This window comes from Berghia stephanieae, chromosome 5 (assembly GCF_034508935.2).
Source record: "Berghia stephanieae isolate SIO BIC M18660-M18661 chromosome 5, UCSD_Bste_1.3, whole genome shotgun sequence".
NCBI lineage: Eukaryota > Metazoa > Mollusca > Gastropoda > Nudibranchia > Aeolidiidae > Berghia > Berghia stephanieae.
This window is the reverse complement of record NC_088364.1, coordinates 41082164-41102163: the sequence shown is the minus strand read 5'-3', so window position 1 is coordinate 41102163 and position 20000 is coordinate 41082164. Positions and strand designations below refer to the sequence as shown.

The 20000-nt window shown below is 32.8% G+C and overlaps 1 protein-coding gene across 2 annotated transcripts in view; it reads left to right on the top strand.

Moving 5' to 3' along the window:
* Positions 1-20000, top strand: part of LOC144972926 (uncharacterized) — a 148083-nt gene that overhangs the window by 10251 nt on the left and 117832 nt on the right. Inside the window, exons 4-20 of one of the 2 annotated variants that reach the window (XM_078914751.1) lie at positions 1863-2056; positions 3538-3612; positions 4219-4341; positions 4837-4901; positions 5819-5827; positions 9148-9391; positions 9758-9967; positions 10668-10784; positions 11034-11180; positions 12601-12786; positions 13545-13679; positions 14040-14219; positions 14580-14708; positions 15817-16011; positions 17099-17230; positions 18000-18185; positions 19771-19908. In XM_078914751.1, coding sequence (XP_078770877.1) covers positions 1863-2056; positions 3538-3612; positions 4219-4341; positions 4837-4901; positions 5819-5827; positions 9148-9391; positions 9758-9967; positions 10668-10784; positions 11034-11180; positions 12601-12786; positions 13545-13679; positions 14040-14219; positions 14580-14708; positions 15817-16011; positions 17099-17230; positions 18000-18185; positions 19771-19908 — 2465 coding nt within the window. The remainder of the gene's footprint in view (positions 1-1862; positions 2057-3537; positions 3613-4218; positions 4342-4836; positions 4902-5818; positions 5828-9147; positions 9392-9757; positions 9968-10667; positions 10785-11033; positions 11181-12600; positions 12787-13544; positions 13680-14039; positions 14220-14579; positions 14709-15816; positions 16012-17098; positions 17231-17999; positions 18186-19770; positions 19909-20000) is intronic. The other variant, XM_078914752.1, reaches the window with a different exon arrangement.

Below are 20000 nucleotides of genomic sequence, written 5' to 3'. Positions count from 1 at the left end.
ACTCTGCTTTTCCCGCCAATCTAATCTTTAGTTTTCATTAAGTATTGCTTAGTAATTTAGACAATGATATTTCCAATGTCTAAATAAATAACATTAGCATGTTGATGGTAAGATGAACATAATAAGAAAATATTATCACTGTTGTGAAAGGAGACTTTTGTATATGTGCGTCCATATTTTGATTCAAAGCGCTCTGATTGATCATAGGAGAGCGTGTTAATAAAGAAAACAAAAGAAACTGAAACTGGGGGGTTATGAATAAGGACCAGATTAATTTATCATTCCACTCAAAATATTCCTGGACTAGGTCTATAAAGCGTAAGTAGCTTACCTTAGATACTATTCTTCATTGCACCCTTCAAAGTAGTCCTTTTCTGCATTTACACACGAGTTCCAATGCTTTTTGAGTCTTTGGAAGCAGATATATGTCCTCTTTTGGGATGACCTTCAATGCATTCTGAAAATATTCTTTCAACTTTTTTTCAATACCATTTTAAATTTTACGAAAATGAAAAAGTCACATGGTGAATGATGTCACTCTATTTTTAACTAAATAGTTTCAAAGTAGTCCTTTTCTGCATTTACACACGAGTTCCAATGCTTTTTGAGTCTTTGGAAGCAGATATATGTCCTCTTTTGGGATGACCTTCAATGCATTCTGAAAATATTCTTTCAACTTTTTTTCAATACCATTTTAAATTTTACGAAAATGAAAAAGTCACATGGTGAATGATGTCACTCTATTTTTAACTAAATAGTTTTGCGTACGGAATTATATATGTAGCCTGGATTTACCAATTTTCAGATGCCCAAAGTTCTGGTCGCTTTCTTCTCACATATTCGAGCAGGGTTTCAAATTTTCAGTTTAAAAACTGATCAACAGTCTTATCCTAGTAGCACAAACTCCTTATGAACATTTCCCCGGCAATCATCTACTCTTGTTATGGACATTTAGGACAAGGCTTATTTGGACACGACCATTGAGCTGATTGGAGCATAGTCTCTGGATATTAACTGTTGACCCATGTCTCATCGTCAGTAATGATCTTTCGGGAAATAATGAATTCTTCTCACTTTCCTGAGTTATTCTGGCAAATGCTTGCTCATTTTTTTTCATTTGATCTTCTGCTGTCATGTGACACCTTTTTTGCTACAATTTTCACTCTCAGGACCCATGTTAAATTCCAAATTTCGTACAAATGCTGTCAATGGTTTGGCAAAAATCACTAAGAATACTCCTGGTATAAACTTTTTGTATGGTTTGGTTGGTCACAATAGTTTTGGGTCAACCTGCTCGGGGCTTGTCATTAATAGACATGTCACCAGCCTTAAACTTAGCATTCAAAACACTGAGTCTGGGACAAGCAGTCATTGCCATATGCAATTATTTGCTATTGAAGATTCAGTTGCAGTTTTACCCAATAGAAAACTAAATTTTGATTTATTCCTTATTCAATCAATGAATTCATCTCACCTCCGATGCAAACTTTTTGTTGAAAAGATCATTTATGAGAGATTAAGAGAGTTTACAGTTTAAATACAACCAATTATTTGAAAATATAGTGTGTTTAAAAATTGTTATGACTGTGAAGAAAGACTACTGTTATTGAGATTTAATTTTTTTGCTTCAAATTGGAAAAGGTTTATACTTTCTGAAAAATGAACGGCCATTAGCAGTGCATCATTAGTGTGAATGAAGTCTACCAAGTCAGAAAATACAGGAAAAGTGAGTTGAGCAATTGATATTCACATTTTAAAAAAATGTAACTCTTGACAGGTAGTAATTGTATTTCTTGCTTCTCTTTTTATTTGTTAACGCGACTGTTAAGCTTGATTGTTTACCTTGAACTTTTGATTTTCAGATTTACAGGACAATCCTCTGGCTTATCGAGCTCTCATTGGAATTGTGGGTGATCTTGAAACGTCGGTCCCATCATTGAGAGCCGCTCTGTCTATTAGTCAGCAGAATGCAGTATTAGATCCAGCTGATTATTTTTTGGTAGAAGATAATTTTGATGGAATTAATATTCGACTCATTTTGCCAGTGGACAGAGATGTAAGTTCGATTTCTTGGTGACAGTTGAGCAATATAATGTGAAAACAACATGAATTTCTGTAGATTGACTCCAAAAATATATTTAAAAAAGAAAAGAGAGAGAGAAAGAGAGAGAGAGAGAGAGAGAGAGAGAGAGAGAGAGAGAGAGAGAGAGAGAGAGAGAGAGAGAGAGAGAGAGAGAGAAAGACAGAGATTTGGGAGGAGGGGGTTCTATATTTTGGCTATTCCCATTTACCCCATGGTTTTTATTTATAAGATTCGGTAGGCTCTTGAGAGTGTTCTGCTGCTAAACATCGGTGCCTTGTTGGTTAAATCATCATCATTTTGTGTAGTAGGCCTGAGATACAAGGCTGAGTGCTATTTTTGTTTTAAATGGATAACAGATCGATTCAATGACATTGAATAAATTTAATTCAATTCAAATATTTATTATTGTTAGTTTATTTATGTAATTTCAAATAAGTGCATAAAAATATTGACTTTCCCCTACAAAGCCTCTGCTAGCTTTTGACCGATAGCACATGAAAAATAATTAAATTTCCATTTTGAAGCTGACATTTTGACCTACAGAAACTATTAACATAACTATCTTACACACTAACACCTTATTAAATGTTTATTCTGTATGTTTCCTATTTACACGTGTCTTGTCATTCTTGAAGGGAAGTAATGTAAAGTTATCTTGCCAGCCCTAGCTCAATTTTTCCAACCAATACCCATTAAGCTTAAAAGTTTGTAAAGAATCCTCCACGTAGGAAGATTTAATTCTGGCACAAAGTGGATGCGTTCATTCCAAGTGATCCTTGTATGTTTTAACTTGGCTTTCCCCTTGGATTATAGCACTTTCAGCTTTAGGTTGACCTTATGGTGATTTCTTACCTAAGTGTACTACCCCATTGTAGTTCAGTTACCAAGCAATATGAAAAAGTGGTTGGTCTTTAATAAAATATACCTATGCCAATCTATTTCACAATCAACAATTTATTCAAGTGTATGGCACATTTAAATTTAAGAGCAACATTTCCCTCCCCCCCCCTCCCACCTCACAGTTTTCACTATTTTGTCACAAACTGACTGATAGCACGGCATCCAAGTAGTAATAAATGGTGAGGCATAAAATAACCCCTTTTTCAGAGGATTTGGGTTTGAAGCCTTACTTAAGCACATTTTGACGAGACTACAAATTGATGCTAGATATCTCACTGAACTCAGTTATATGATCATAAAGTTGGTGTAAACTCAATTATTATGTACTATATCCTTTCAAGACATTCTTTAAAATAATTTTGATTGTCTAGAACTTTGTTTAGTGTACTATAACACAAGACACGTTTCTACCACACAAGCTCTCAGGCTAAAGTATCTATACCTATAAGTTAATTTCTTCATAGTTATATCAACTCAGTTAAGAATTTAATTTTCTGTTAATTCGTGGTTTTAAAAAATCTAATTGTGTTCCTTGTTCATTTAAAAAAAATTAGGGACCAACACCAAGCGACGATGATGATTTTGTATCTGTCACATATGGTCTGCAATGTGTCAGCGAGGGAGTTGAGGTGAGAACTTTAAAACATTTTTTTCCTGATAAGTATATTAATAATAATCATTGCAAACCCATCTCAATTTAATTTTTCAAGCCATACGCAGATAATTTTTGTTCATGATTACAAGCGGATCTAATCGGTTTCAGATGTCAGGCCATTGTCTATTTTCATTTCTTCTCAATTCACTCAGTAATAAAACAGGTAATGGGGTCATTTTAAACCTAGTAAAAGTGATGGTGACATGGATAAGAAGTGGCTATGTTACCACATTTTATGTTATTGACTTTGCCCACTATCATGCAGCCCAAATGCCTCCTTTAGACATTAGACTCATTTTACGTTAATAGTAGTTCGGGAAAAGTAAAAAAAAATTCTATCTTTAGAATACATGGTGATTCTAGAAGAATACGCCAAAATAATTAAGCAGTTGTTTAAAATCTATAGTATTGTAGGGGACTGAATTATTGGTTATTTAATTTGTGAAAGTAGTTATCTAAGTTTGATTGGGTATTAATTTCACTGCTGTCTTTTGTATAACTTCCGGTTTAGCTGAATTGTTAATATAAAGAATGAAAAATACAATAATATCTACATTGACCAAATTCAATATCATTCCAGACAAACTACCAGTTGACCATTGTGTTTGACGATGTTAATGACAACACACCCATCTTCGTTAATCTGCCATACAACTTTGCAATAGAGGAAGGAAAGGCAGGTGCTATTGTTGGAACTGTCTCGGTGAGTGGTAATTAAAAAAAAAATTTGGCAATCCGTTTACACCAAGTACTTTTTCCAACCTTTTCATCTCCTCGTCCTCCAACTTCCTTTCTTTTTCTTTAATTCTTATTTTTGCTCTGTACTTGTTAAAAAAAACAACATTATCATAGAGTTTGGGTCTGGAAGTTTAACTCTGTCAGATATCTAAATGATTGATGTAGCCTAATAAGAATAAATCCCACATAAATCTATCATTATCTTTTTTGTTTTTGCAATTGTTTTTAGATTTGCACTTGCCTCTTTGTTATCTCATAAATATTTGAATACGAGGTTGAGCAGCTTATCATAATAACTAAATTTGAATGATTATCATATCTTACTTGAAGCATGATGCAATGTCCACAATGATTAAATCTATTTAATATTTCGTTCTTTTTATTTATAATTCTTTTTTAAAAAATATTATTCACTATTTAAGTCTTTTTATCTGTTAATTCAATCTCTGTAATATTTCAGACTATTGATTCTGATGAAGGAGGTCAACCAAACAGTCAGGTCATTTATTTCCTCAATTCTCAGAGGTAATGATATTTTACAAATATAGAGTACATACACAATATATATATATATATATATATATATATATATATATATATATATATATATATATATATATATATATATATATATATATATATCTCTCTCTCTCTCTCTCTCTCTCTCTCTCTATATATATATATATATATATATATATATATATATATATATATATATATATATATATATATATATATATATATATATATATATATTCATTATTTCTTTATTTTAAAAAATGTATTTATTTATTTTGTTGGACAGTGTCAACTTCGCCCCTCATATTATGCTATATGAGTGTTCACGTTTCTCAATCATTTGTTTGTTTATATTTTTCTCATCAAACCGTATTAGATCAGTACGTATTTAGGTGACCTGTAGGTATATAAAATAGCTGTAGATAGTTATATCAAATATAATCTCTTGATTTCTCCATATTTTGATTTTGTTTTGTTTATCTACATTATATATCCTTCGTGTGCAGTCACGTCTTGGGAATAAAACCTCTGTTTTAGATATTCAAATAGATGAGTCAGGGATGAATTTTCTTTCTTTCATCCATGAATGTTAATCAAATACTTGACAGGCGATTATGATGCACCTTGCAAATTAGTTCGGATTACTGAGGTGTGACTTCACATGGTAGTTTTTAGTACACCATTTTAAAAATCCAATTTAGGTTTCACATTCAGATTTGAAATTCAGTTCTTATCATCTAGTTCAACACAATATAATGCCAGATAGAGAGAGTAGACCATATGATTTCTTATTGGCATTTGAATGTTGTTTTCTTTACTTTCCATGTGTAATCGTATAATACAATTCTGAGAGTAAACAATCAAAGATTTATTTTGTACTGGTTTTTCATTCAATGGCTGTGTCTAAAATGCTTTTTCCGCAGCCGCGAGTGGTAAGTTTAGATATCCATAACCTTTTACCCCTATTTTAAAATTAACACCCAATATCATCCTTTTGATACTCAGCCAAATCATACAAATCAAACTGACAGGTTTCAGAATGTACTTTCAGTACATGGATTTTACCTTTAATTAACCATTACCTATGATAACCACTCATAGTATACCTCTTATCTTGACAACACAAGGTACTCTTGATGAATGAATGAATTTTACATATTGATAATGGTTCAATTGACTTCTTTTTTAAAGTATCTCATCCACTTTATGGATGAGCTGTGAAAAATAGTTACATAGTGCCGTAGGTGTTTGAAATACAGATATTTTCAGTTGTTTTGAATAAAAAAAAAAAAAAAAAATTGAGCATTTATATAGCGCAGTATCCACTTAACGTGCTCAATGCGCTTTACAAGGGGTCCCTGGTCAACAGCAACATTTAACATGTAGGACGAGACATGACGCCTGTTAGGCGATATTACAATTTTTCGGACAAAGACAACGCTGTTAACGGCCAGGTACTCATTTTACACCTGAGTACGGTGAGAGAATGTGAGTAAAGAGTCTTTTCCAAGGACTCAACTATGCGCCGAGCGAGGCTCGAACCCAGGACCTTCCGATCCGAAAGCGAGTGTCATACCACTAGACCACATAGCCGCACAGTATAATAATAATGGAAACAATAAGTCAGTTATCAGATTTTCCTGTGTAAATATCTCCTTATGATCCATAAACTGAGATCTTGGCATCTAAACTATTTCACAAGTAAATACTATGTCTTATTTATGGTTGACAAAATATGTTAAGGTGGAAAGGACGGTGGATATAGAAGTTATTTGAACCTGTAAGACATAAGTATTCTAAAATCATTTTGATGTGGTCTTTGAAACAATTAGCTTATTATCATCACACATTTTAGACATGTTCCAATTGAATACAATTTAATATCAAAATAGCTTCATCTTTGCATCACATGACACACCACAACATTTTGTCATAGCCTTAGCATTACCTAGTTTACTGATTCTTTGTTAACACTACCAGCTGAGCTGAAATCATGATAATAGGTAGTCTAGATCAGGTTTATAAATATTAAGACACATTATTGGTATGAAAATTCATTCATTCATTCGTTCATTCATTCATTCATTTTATTCTGTTATTTTTGTTGTTGTTAATTTATGTCAATAACTAATATGGTTGTTTTTGAAAAATGATGACTGATTTGATATTATTTCAGGCTTAGATTTGTGTTCAGTAGAGAAAAATAGATCAATTGAAATCTTAGCTACTAACTGTTTATAATAGAAGTTGACATAAAAGCATTTGTTGATTAGATAAAATGTCTAAAATAACTTTTCATGTAAAATGTCTCCTTAACAGTTTTAAAACATCTTTAGAAGGGCAAAAAATTACTTCCTTACAGTAAAATGGCTGCTGAGAATTCAATTGGAGTTATCAAACTAATTTTCGCTGTCTACATTATTTACCCATCAATGATTTGGAAAATGGGTCTCCGATGGATCTCAGGAAAATCATATGAAATAGTAGTATGCTTTTCAAAGGATGACAAACATTTATTGATTTGTTTTCACGCTTGAAGTACTGGGATAAATTTCATGGGCAGACAAACCACTCTAAAGGATTACCATTAATTGTACTAATCTATCATATATGATTTTTTAAAAGATGAAGTGCTTTTATCAGCCCTGGTGATGTTACTCAGAACACTAGATTTTAATTATATTGATTAGAGATTTTAAAACTATCATTTTATATTTTTTTAAATTAAAAAACTTGAGCTTTTATCTAGCGCAATATCCACTAAACGTTCTCAAAGCGCTTTACACAGGGTTCCTGACAAATATCACCATGTAACATGTAGAATGAGGCATGACACCTGTTAGGCGATACTACAATTTATTTCGACAAAGACAACGCTGTTGACGGCTAGGTACTCATTTTACACCTGAGTACAGTGAGAGAATGTGAGTAAAGAGCTTTTCCCAAGGACTCAACTATGTACTGAGAGAGGCTCAAACCTAGGACCTTCCGATCTGAAAGCGAGTGTCGTACCACAAGACCACATAGCCGCATATAATTAGTAGCAATTTTAAATAAACTGTAAAAGTAAGATTCGTCAGATACAAAGTAAAAGTTATACATCTAAATGTACATAACTTTCATCATATAACATCTGAATTAACCTGAACATTGTCTTAATGTACGTTTTATGAGTTGATGACGAGCTCTTTATGTCATCACAATTTCAAAAAACCTACACAAATTATTATTTTTTAAATGAAATCGCAACCACATTGAGTTATTTGTTCATCTCATAGGGATACAAATTTGCATATCATTGTTTGTGTTATTGACCGTTTGTTTCTATATTATTTGTGAAAGAAACTAAAAAAATTGAGCAGGTGTTAATTTAGCAGTTTCTCATAAATTGCTCACCCCATTGCTCACCCCATTCATGACTCCTTTTGGACAACATGTGTAATTCAAGTTGATATAATTTAATTGATAATTTATAAAGATCCTCTTTGGGAATGTCTTCACAATGACACTGGATCCTACAGAAATAGCAAATTTTTTAGAGAAAGATTTGCTTTTTTTCATTTCCCCCCATATTATTTTAGTCATTCATCACGCAGTCATAATATGACAACTGAATGAGGCAAATGGTATGCTATTTGCTCATCGACCATAATTTTTAACTTTATATATTGCCAGACTAATATTATCCAAAGTCCACTTATCATTAACTCTTTTTCATTATTTATAACCTTGGTTTTAAACAACACTAATAAATGCCGCAAAATAAATAAATCAAGACCATGGAATCAGACTTGGTATAATTTATTTACGTTGAAAAGACTAATTGAGATAATTTTGTGATGAAATGTTTAACGTTCGTTTAAATTTTAAAAAAGTCTTCATAATGTTTTATTATGAAACAGCTCAACTCGTTTATTCCAAACTAGTTTTCAGACAAAAAAAAAGCCAAAATATTCTTATCATTACCATAATATTCTTATATACCCAAAGGGTTACATATATCCAATGTTCCAAGTTAAGTTTGATAAAACAAAATTATTTTTGAATTTGCGATCCAATGATCCCAATATTTTTTTATTTATTGGACATTTTGGACAGTCAAACATTTTTTTCATTGAATTCAACTGTCTCAATCACAAGAATCACAACAATATCCTAATAGCAACATCTTTCTTGGAGATATATAATCAGAAGTTTTCATTGAACACAACAAACAAAGCATTATTATTTTCATGATAATATCATTGTACAGGTTTGCCATCAACTCTCAGTCTGGAGTAATCACAACGAGAGATGCTCTTGATTATGAAACAAACACTCAGTACACCATTGAAGTCGTTGCAAGGGATCTGGCTCTGAATCCTAGAAGTGCTTTCACTTCTGTTGTCATCAATGTCATTGACGTCCAAGACAATGTCCCCCTCTTCTCTAGACTCAACTACACAACCACTGTGCCTGAGAATGATGTTAGAGTGACGCCCATTGCAACAGTCACGGTAGGCATTTCTCACTGCAGTTGTTTGATTATTACCATCATTACTGACACAGGATTTTATTTTGTAAATCTGGAATCCAAAAATTACCTGAAATTTTCAAATATATTAATTAAAAACACATTAGACTTAAACAAAATATTCTTTTTAACAATCATAAGTATATTAAAACCTATATTCTAAAATATTCTACCAAAAAGGGAATAATGTGAAAAGCAGTATTGTAATGTGCGTTACTAGCCTGTATTTTTCTTTTCATCAACACATAATGTCAAAATCTGTTTCATATCTTCAAGAAACTCATCTGGGTTTATCTAAACAATTTGTTTATCAATATTAAATAAATTATAAATAAATACTTTTCCACAGGCCACTGACGCAGATTCAGTTCCGCAAATTGAATATCGACTTGTCGGGGATGACTCAACTTTCTTCAGTGTGGATCAGAGTGGTGATGTTTTTATAACTGGTCAACTGGACTTTGAAACCAAAACACAGTACAACTTTTTCGTCACAACAACTGATGGGCTGAATAGTTTCATTTCATCTGCCTCCGCTGCCATTGCAGTTAATGTTTTGGTAAGACTATTATCACTCTTTGACAATCAATTTATAGAATGGTATAAAAATAATGCATCTAGATTTACAAGTGTCATTTTTGTAGAATATTTATGTTGACGTAATAACCTGTTTTGCTCAAATTTAAAAAAAATGAATGTTCATCATTTTAAAATTGGGATTCAAGGAACATAATAATAAATCTAAAATTCTTTGATTATCACTATTATCACTCTTTGACAATCAATTTATAGAATGGTATAAAAATAATGCATCTAGATTTACAAGTGTCATTATTGTAGAATATTTATGTTGACAAAATAACCTGTTTTGCTCAAATTAAAAAAAAATGAATGTTCATTATTTTAAAATTGGGATTCAAGGAACACAATAATAAATCTAAAATTCTTTGAAATGTTTATTGACTTTGTTGTTCGTTTCCAAGATAATATGAGGAATTAGTTTACCTTATCTGACTAATTGATTTCATTTCATTTGCTTTGAATTTGATAATGTAGAATGGTTTCCCTCCTTGTCTATAGATCAGCAAATTTATAAAGCTACATTTGTTAATGATATGAGAAATGACACAGGGTTTTTTATACATCATTCGCGCAGTCAAGGCTGGAACTTTGTGGCCTTCTGACACTGATAGCCAAAGTGTATTATATGAAAAATAAATTTCAAACCATCATTTTTCCTACGCTATTTTTTTTCCTAGGACCGAAATGACAACGTTCCTAGGGTCACATTGAACGAAAATAACATTACAAGGGAGGAGACTACTGCAATTGGAAATTTATTGGCCAGAGCATCTGCCACTGATGGAGACCCTCCTGTGAGTATATAATTGTTAGAAATAGAAATTTCATATATTTCGAGTTTTAAAATATGTAGATAGTTGTCAGTTTTGTTTGAATTTTAAATCTATGAGATTGTAACTTATTACTTAACATGCGAGGTTGATTTGAGAATGTTTCTTCTTTCGAATTAAAATATTACTTTTATTAGGAATTGAGATATTGTTTTGTAGCCCATTGTGAGTATTTGATTCAGTGTTAATAATCATTTTTTTTCCATCGACCAGAACACCCTCAACAGCCGTCTCTCATTTGCCATCAGCAGTGTCTCACCTCTGTCAGGACGCGATCTTTTCTTGGTCTATCCGCAAACTGGAGAAATATATCTCGGGAGAAGTTTCTCCACAGATGATTCTCGGGCCACTCGATATGAGGTATGAATATTCGTCAAACATAACTATGCAATAGGGCATCATTTTATACTTGAGATTAGGATAAATACAGTTAGCGTTTTTTTTTTTTATTGGATCTGGTTGAAGCCAGCTTAATTTCAATCAAACAGCGCCAATACTCTTCTTGTCTATTCAACATTACAATAGATGTACTCTGATTATTTTTAATGACATCCATTTTGAAAATTAAGCTTTCAATGGTAAGATATGCATGGTGTCTTTTTTATAAAGACAATGTTGTATGAATCGAGATTCTGACTACATATTTTTTGTGAATGATTTTAAACAGGAAAAAGAAAAACTAACTAGATTAATAGAAATATAAATAAGCATCCTTTAGACAAACCTTCCGATTATTATATTCTGTCAAAATTACAAAATGAAAAAGAGAAAGAAAAATTTCATGAGAAAATTTGGTGATGAATATTAATCCCTCAATAGATCGAAAAACAAATGGTAGCTGTAGGGGCATATAATAAGCTAAACATCCTGAAAATACCTCATCAGCAAGTAAAATTAACAGGGACAGACCACTCACTTCCCTATCTGTAGACTTCATACAACATTTTTAAAATCTAAATGAGAACAATAGATGTAAGTAAAACACAAATCTACATTGCCAACACTAGCAGAAGACGACCAAAAAATGAGAAGGGTCTTATGGAAACATACAAATTTATAGATAGAAACTAAGCTGACTGATAAAGTATGGAACAAATATTAATATAGAAGCTTCAAGAAGAGCAGATAATGCAACACCGGTCTGACATTTTGGAAGGAGAGTTAATCACTCATCTTTCCAGATAGGTTGTATTACCATTTGTATTAATTTTGATTTCGACTGAAGGATTTGACACTGAACAATTCACTATTACGTATTGTTTATTTTTGAAGTAGAAAATTTAAGTAAAGCTGCTGAGACATCATTTTAGCCCGTTAACTGCCGTTCTGTAGAAAGACTGGCAAAGTCCCAGGTTATAGAGTTTTTGACAAGATAAGGGTCGTTTAAATTGGAAAGTTGAAAGACGAGATTTTTTAGGCCAAATTTTCCAGAGTATGGTAATTATTTAGTTAAAAAGGCCTGAAAGCAGATAGGTTTTTGTAGTAGCATGGCATGGATTTGAATGATATTGTGTGGTATTACAATATAGAACTTTTGTCATGTGTCACTTTATGATTGGTTTCTTATTGTCTGATCAAATATTCTTCTAGTGCCAAACAATATTAACTGTGTCCAAAAGAGACTAAGAGACTTTATATGTCAGCCAAATATTACACGCATTTTGTCCATAACGTATGAGTAGTGGAAGTATAGATGCACATTAAAGTGAACAAAGAATGGTGAAAAAAATTCCAACCAATCACTATATAAATGCTATATTATATTATTGTTTTTAAACAGGTGACAGTTTCAGCTTCGGATTTTGGAACCCCCACTTTGACTGGAAGTACCATTCTGATTGTCAATGTGTTGAGGAACAAAGAAGTACCATTCTTTCTACTCACTACTTATTCTGCCACCATCCCTCAGACTTTGGCCCTGGAATCGAGCGTTATTGAAGTGGAAGCTAGAGATTTGGATACATCGGTATTATTGAATGAGAGTTGATCATATAGTTACTTATTTATTGTTGCTTCAGGACAGGTATGGTACATCTAACTGGAGAACCTGGCTATAGTCAGTGACGGATAGTGTGGAGTATTAGTACAAAAAGGACACCTAACAGGCGACTGATATTGGATGAAAGGAAATGTGGTTTCTTATGATCTGTTGGGGAAATATATGAAACATTGTAAAGTGCTATTATCATGGTAAATCCGTGGAAACGTTGTTATTTTATTTCATTTAATTGTTTGAGTTAGTATCCTAACCTCAGCATAAGCTGTAATATTCGATATTTTCAGTTTGATTTAAAGATTTTCAAACGAGTACCATTGGATTTAGTTATTGTAAAAGTGTAAGTTCTATTCCCCGCTTACATTCCTTATCAAAATAGATATATTGTTTTAAATGAAAACAATAGAATATTCTATGGTTCAAAGTCTCTATGAGTGTTGAAAACATATATGGCCTATCAGCATGTTATATTTTGGATTGATTAAAAAAAATTATAAATAACAGATGGTTAACAACATACATTCACTACAAAATATACGTAATAAATTGAGTAGCATAATGAGAAGATGTATAAAGTGCAATGTCTATTCACAATCAGTCATATAGGTGGTTGTATCCCTGCCTTTTGGTTTACATTGGCGTCTCTTTAAAATCAGAAACTCATTAAAAATAAGAAAAAAATGATTAAAAACTCGAATATGATCAAACAAAATACCATTCTATTTCAGTTCCCCTACAATCAATTGACTTATTCTGTCATTGGTGGTGGTCTTGGTGCTGAGTACTTCAAAATGAGCAGCGCTACAAGTCCTCTTGTCGTCGTGGCAAAGTCACTTATATTGGATACTTCTCTTGTCTATACTGTGAGTAGAAATAAAGAATTGCGGATGGATTATATGACATTTATACTGCTGTCATTGCTATTAAAAATATTATAGTGATTATCTGTCAGAATTTGTCATTATCATCATCATCATCATCATCATCATCATCATCATCATCATCATCATCATCATCACCACCAATACCGTACTTGTCTCATTTTGATTCAATATCAGTTTCATCATATTTTGATTTTTAAACCACTGAACCAAACCATTTGGAGGACTATGAAAAATAATTTTAATATTCCACGGATGATCTATCATCGTATTACAGTATGAATTTTGATATTTGAATATATTTCTGATAATTAACGTTTCCCTGCCAATTTATTCTGATAGGTTGGAGTTCGAGCCACTGATGGAGGTGGTGCCAGTACCACAGCTACTGCTACCATCACTGTCGACAGAAATTTGAACAATCCAATTTTTGCCAACTTGAATCAACAATTTAGCATTGAGGAAAACTTCAATCTTGCTGAGACGGTGGCAACTGTTTTAGCCACTGATGCTGATATCTTGGTAAGCAGTGACATGTCTGTTTGGTACAAGGAACATAAAAAAAACATGCCACACGACATTATAGAAACAGTAGAAGTTTTAAACAAATGTAACATTACTGATTTTAGCATTTAACTCTCTTTTATGTAAAAGTCAGAATCAGAAACAAGAAATTGATCCTCTGAAATATGTTGTATAATTAGGATTTCATTTTTAGTGTGCAATGTACAATCACATTTGCTCAATTCAAGATACATTTAGAAATATTATGGTCACACTACGTTTGTAAATAAATGATGATGAATATGAAAACATATCTTTTAAATTTACATTTCAAAAATTAAAATCAGTGAAGATGAGAATTAATATTTTGATTTCCAGGCCCCGCACAATGAAGTTGATTATGAGATCATTGGAGATCCCTTGTCCCGATTCTATTTCACCATCAATGATAACGGACAAATCAGCCTGAAAAGATCTCTGGCTGCTACAACGGTTGCCAGACTGCTGGTAAGAGTATTTTTGAGTTAAGCTAAATAATTGGTATGCATTTTTATTCAAATGTAGCTTTCGTGGCTTAGAAGTGTTCGATCCCATCATGAAACAAAACCAAACTATGTTAAACACGGCTAGTAATCTGATGGATGACAACAATTGCTTAATTCATACCCCAGCTTTTTGTCTTTGGGTGAATGAGTATCTGGATATAAGCAGTGACATATTTTTGCACATGTTTGTACCAAACAAAATAGTTTCAAAAATGTGTATGGATAAAGTGGAAATTTTGCTCTATATTGTCAGCAAGAGGGTTAAATAAATAATTGTAAGAAGCGCTGATCATGCTGAAATGTATCAATGTGTTATTTTATATAGATTTGAAAAGGTGTGTATATATGAAACAGTGCCAGAAAAAAAGAGAGAGAAAAATACAATTTTTTAAAATCCCAAAAATCAGCATGCCTCGACAGCCAAGGCAGGCAGATTTTTGAGATATTTTTATTCTAGTATATTTCTCTCTTCTTTGTCTGGTTCTGTTTCAAAAACAATAATTCAAATTTTTATTATATGCCAGTGCCTTCTACTTGATTTATCACTTTATATTTTTATGGTGATTATTTTATTCTGTGTTTTCTTTATAAACCCACATCAAGACGTCCGAAAAATTATCAAATTCAGTTAAACAAAATGCAGCATGTGATCAAGTCATACATTGTTTACATTAATTACGCAGATGTGAGCATATAAGCATATGATGTCGGTTGTAAATCTCATTCACCACCAGTATAAGTAATAATTCTTTTTGACATCTGCATATATACAGAAAGCATAGCATTCTGAGTCCAGATTGAAAAAGAGAACTGCAATTGTGACAGGTTCGGATATGAATAAATACAAAACTTACGTAATGAAATAACACTTATGATATTAACTCACGAGAATTAATACTTACAACTGACATTTTTATTTGAAAGTTGACGAAATCTCAATATCAATAATGCAATCATTGCTAAATTCATTTCAGACATTTGTAATTACAGCATCCTTTTTGTTTTACCAGAAAATAACACCTCTGGTGACAAATATCTAACTAATGATGCAATTACAATTTCATTTTTAGGTGTCTGTAAGAGCCACTGACAGAGGTATCCCCACAACACGGTCCTCAGTTGACAATGCTCTTGTCAACGTCACTGTGCTCCGAAACGAACAAGCACCCATTTTCTTCAATGTGTCCTATGAGACAACAATTGCTGAGAACATTCCTCTCGAAAGTGATGTCCTGCAAGTTCAAGCATCTGATGCCGACAGTAATGTAAGATATTTACCTTTGTATTCTTTCTAAAGATGTTGAGTATATTGTGTTATCATAACATTTATGTACTGAATAACATTTTCTTCATTCATATCAAGTATTAATCAATGATCTCATCAAATTTTTTGATATCTTCTATTATGTGTAAGTGTATAATATTTTTTATACACCTCACACTCAAAAGATTTCTATCCTGAAACTTCCTGTAAAACAGTATGTCTATAGTAGGAATCAATAGAACAGTCCTCTGAGTACCTTTTGGACGAATTAGAATATCAGTGAGGTTCGAAGTCTTGGCAGACAAAAATATCTGTTTTGTAGTGATGGCAATATCATATCTTTTAGGGACATTCCTAACGTTATAAATAAGAGACACTGACGGATGTTGCTTTTAACAGACTAACGTTTAGAACCTGTCTTACAGAGAAGTCTCAACATAGCTGGAGTTTCATTGTTTTTTCAAATTTGCCCACTTGGTTATGTTGCGGATAAATTTGATGGTCGCATTCATATTGAAACGATTCACTAGTGTGATTATCATTAGAAGTGGTTGTACCCTGGTTTTAGAATAAATGATAATTTCAAGAATCTATCAATACAGTTTATGACTCGTGTTACTGTTGTTTTTAGGGATATAAACATGTAAGTGCTGTTTTCACTTGCCGTTACCTACGAGTGTGTAAAAAGTTTCCTTACATGCCGACAGATGGTTTATGTCATCACGTTTTTGTTGGAAAAAGCACAACCAAGAATGAACACCTGTAGTCAAATGTCCATATCTGTTCTGTGAAATTACACATTTTTGTTTCTGAATTGCAGGCATCATTACGATTTGTAGATAAATTAGATATGTAGGTATGGGAAAAGAAAATAAGGAAAATTTCATACCAGTCTTTTTAATAGATATGAAGTTTAATTAAATCGTAGAGTATGATCAAAATGAATAAACAAAAAATGTCATTTTTAATGACTTATAATTTCAATTAATCCCATGAATATTCTTTAAAAATAAAAATAAAATGGAGTTAAATTTCCGACTTTACTCTTGGTATACAACGTGATAAGTTTGCATATTTGAATATTTCAGCCTAAGTTTAACCAGATTAGGTATGCTGCCATTGGGGATGACAATGCACCAGAATATTTCAGCATCAACACTGTGACAGGACAGATCACAACAAGGCAGTCACTATTTGACGACACCGTGGACTTTTATAAGGTATATTGAAAAAGCTATGTCCTACTCATTAGAATTAAAACATGAAATATTTATTTCTCTTTGCATGATAGCCAGCTTGCAATTATTTGGTGTATTTACTCTTGATAAGCTTATTGCATTGGTTAAATGCCTGATGGAAAAAATGGCGGTCAAGAGGGTTAGTCTCCGGGGTTGGGTTGGCGCTCAGGTCATGGGCCGTTCTTCGGTCTTCCCACTGAGGGAGAGGCGGTGCCCTGGACTGCTGTCGTGAAAAAAAAGAAAAGAATTGTGCGGCTATTTGGTCTTGTGGTATGACACTCATTTTTAGAAGGTCCTGGGCTTGAGACTTGCTCAGTGCTTGGTTTAGTCAATGAAAAAGGCTCTTTACTCAGATTCTCTCACTGAACTCAGGTATAAAATGAGAACTTGGCTGTTAACAGCATTGTCTCTGTCGAAAACAAATGTAATAAGGCCTAACAGGTGTCATGTATTTCTACATGTTATGTGTTGCTGTTAGTCAGGCACCCTTTGTAAAGTGCTTTTAGCATATTTAGCGAATATTGCGCTATATAAAAAAAGCTAAAAAAGCTCAAGAATGGCAAAAAATATTATTGTATATAAAAATGTCTTTCTACAATTTGATAACAAGTTTTATAAAATCATCTATCATTTTGTTTTTGTCAAATGTAAAAGTAAACGACACCACTGATTGAAAATAATTTTAATTCATTCATCATATTCTAAACTCATATAAATCAAATATCGATCATTTACTTTTTCTGAACTGCAGCTCAGAATCGTTGCCAGCGACAATGGATCTCCTGCCAGAACTGCCTCTATTGTTGCAAAGATCAATATCCTTAGAAACTTCTTTGCTCCAGTCTTTGATCAACCCACTTACTCTGCCAACATTTTTGAGTCTCAGCCATTTGGCGTACCTTTCATTACTGTCAGAGCGACTGATTCTGATTCGAAGGTAATTGCTTTGTTTTCTTATTGTTGTTCTTGTTGTATTGTTGTCTTGTTATTCTTGTTGTTCTTCTTGTTGTTCTTGTTGTTCTTCTTCTTGTTGTTCTTGTTTTTGTTGTTCTTCTTCTCTTCTTCTTCTTCTTGTTCTTCTTCTTCTTCTTGTTCTTGTTCTTCTTGTTCTTCTTGTTCTTCTTCTTGTTCTTTGTTCTTCTGTCTTCTTCTTCTTCTTCTTTTCTTCTTCTTCTTTCTTCTTCTTCTTCTTCTTCTTCTTCTTCTTCTTCTTCTTCTTCTTCTTCTTCTTCTTCTTCTTCTTCTTCTTCTTCTTCTTCTTCTTCTTCTTCTTTTTTTTAAAGTCTCTTTGAAAGTCAATGAATTGAATAATATTTTGTATTTATTATCCTTGGAGGCTTGATGAATATATTCAGATAAAAAGTCAAAGATGGCGTTTGAAATACTTTTTCATTTCTAATTTTAAGGCTTAGACACTTACGTCGATCAAATTATTACACCCTCACCCCCACATCCTGGTTCAACTTCCTTAATATTTTCAATGATATTTAGTCTGCTGTCCTAATGTCCAGCAATCGGTTAGAAAGTGATTAGAAATGTTTTATTCTCTATTGTCTTCTGGCACTTTTCTACTCACTTCATATCTTGTTGTTACCAACATAAGTGCCTGCTCCACTCACTTTTCTGAATTAAAAATTCACCCCATACACCGGAGCATACTCAATGTCTCAATCGTTTCTATGTTATATGTTTGTGATGAGAATATTGGCTGTTAAGCTTAACTGCTGGTCAAAATTACTTCGCGATGGTGGTGAACGAATCGGCGATCTCAAGAAGTGGGTGAGAGAGGGATCTAGAAATGACTTTGGGTTTGAAACGAATATTTTTGTGTTCGTGGATAGCTCACACGGTAGAGCCACGCTCTCACCTGCCAGGCGGAGTTGTCGTACCAATAAGGTCGCAGGTTCAAACCCCACCACCGCCGCGAAAAAATTTTTTATTCTCTATTGTCTTCTGGCACTTTTCTACTCACTTCATATCTTGTTAGAAATGTGTTGAGACTTTTTGTTATCTTGATAAAATAGCAAAACTATTAATAATTTCTCATTTTTAATAACAATTTGCTCTTTGAGATTTTGTATGTGTGTGTATGTGTGTGTGTGTTTGTGGTATTTTGAGACATCATAGTCCAAATTGTAGGTCACCAGACTCATTCATAGTTTAAGATCACATCAAACTAGAATCACATTTTGATTTTGACAGCAATTATAAGGTCAACAGGTCTAATTTTGAAAGGAACAGAAAGTACCTGAAGCTAGGCAAGTGACCCAATCAAGCAATAGCTCATGTCCTGTCCACGCTTAAGAAATTGGGATCAATTCATATTCTATGAGTACTATGAGCATGATGGTTCTAACGGAGTACTTAAGCCCCCCCCCCCCGATATCATTTATCTGACTTCAGATTTCCACCTATCTTGATTTTTTTCTTTATTTCATATCTTCTGTGAATCGTTTTGAAAAAAGACATGTTGCTCATTTACTTTTGACTTTACTATTAATGCTTAAATCTTCTATTCCTAGGCTCCCAACAATGTTGTCTACTACCTCCAAACCTCGGATGCCACAGGGAGAGAATTCTTCCAAGTGAATGAAGTTACTGGAGAAATAAGCGTGAGGACTTCCTTGATTACAGACAGCGACAGACCAAATACCTATCAGGTAGAATGATGTTGTTGTTATTGACATTGTTTGTTGCTGCTGTTGTTCCTGGTGTTGTTGTTATTTTTTGTTGTTGTTATTGTTGTTATAGT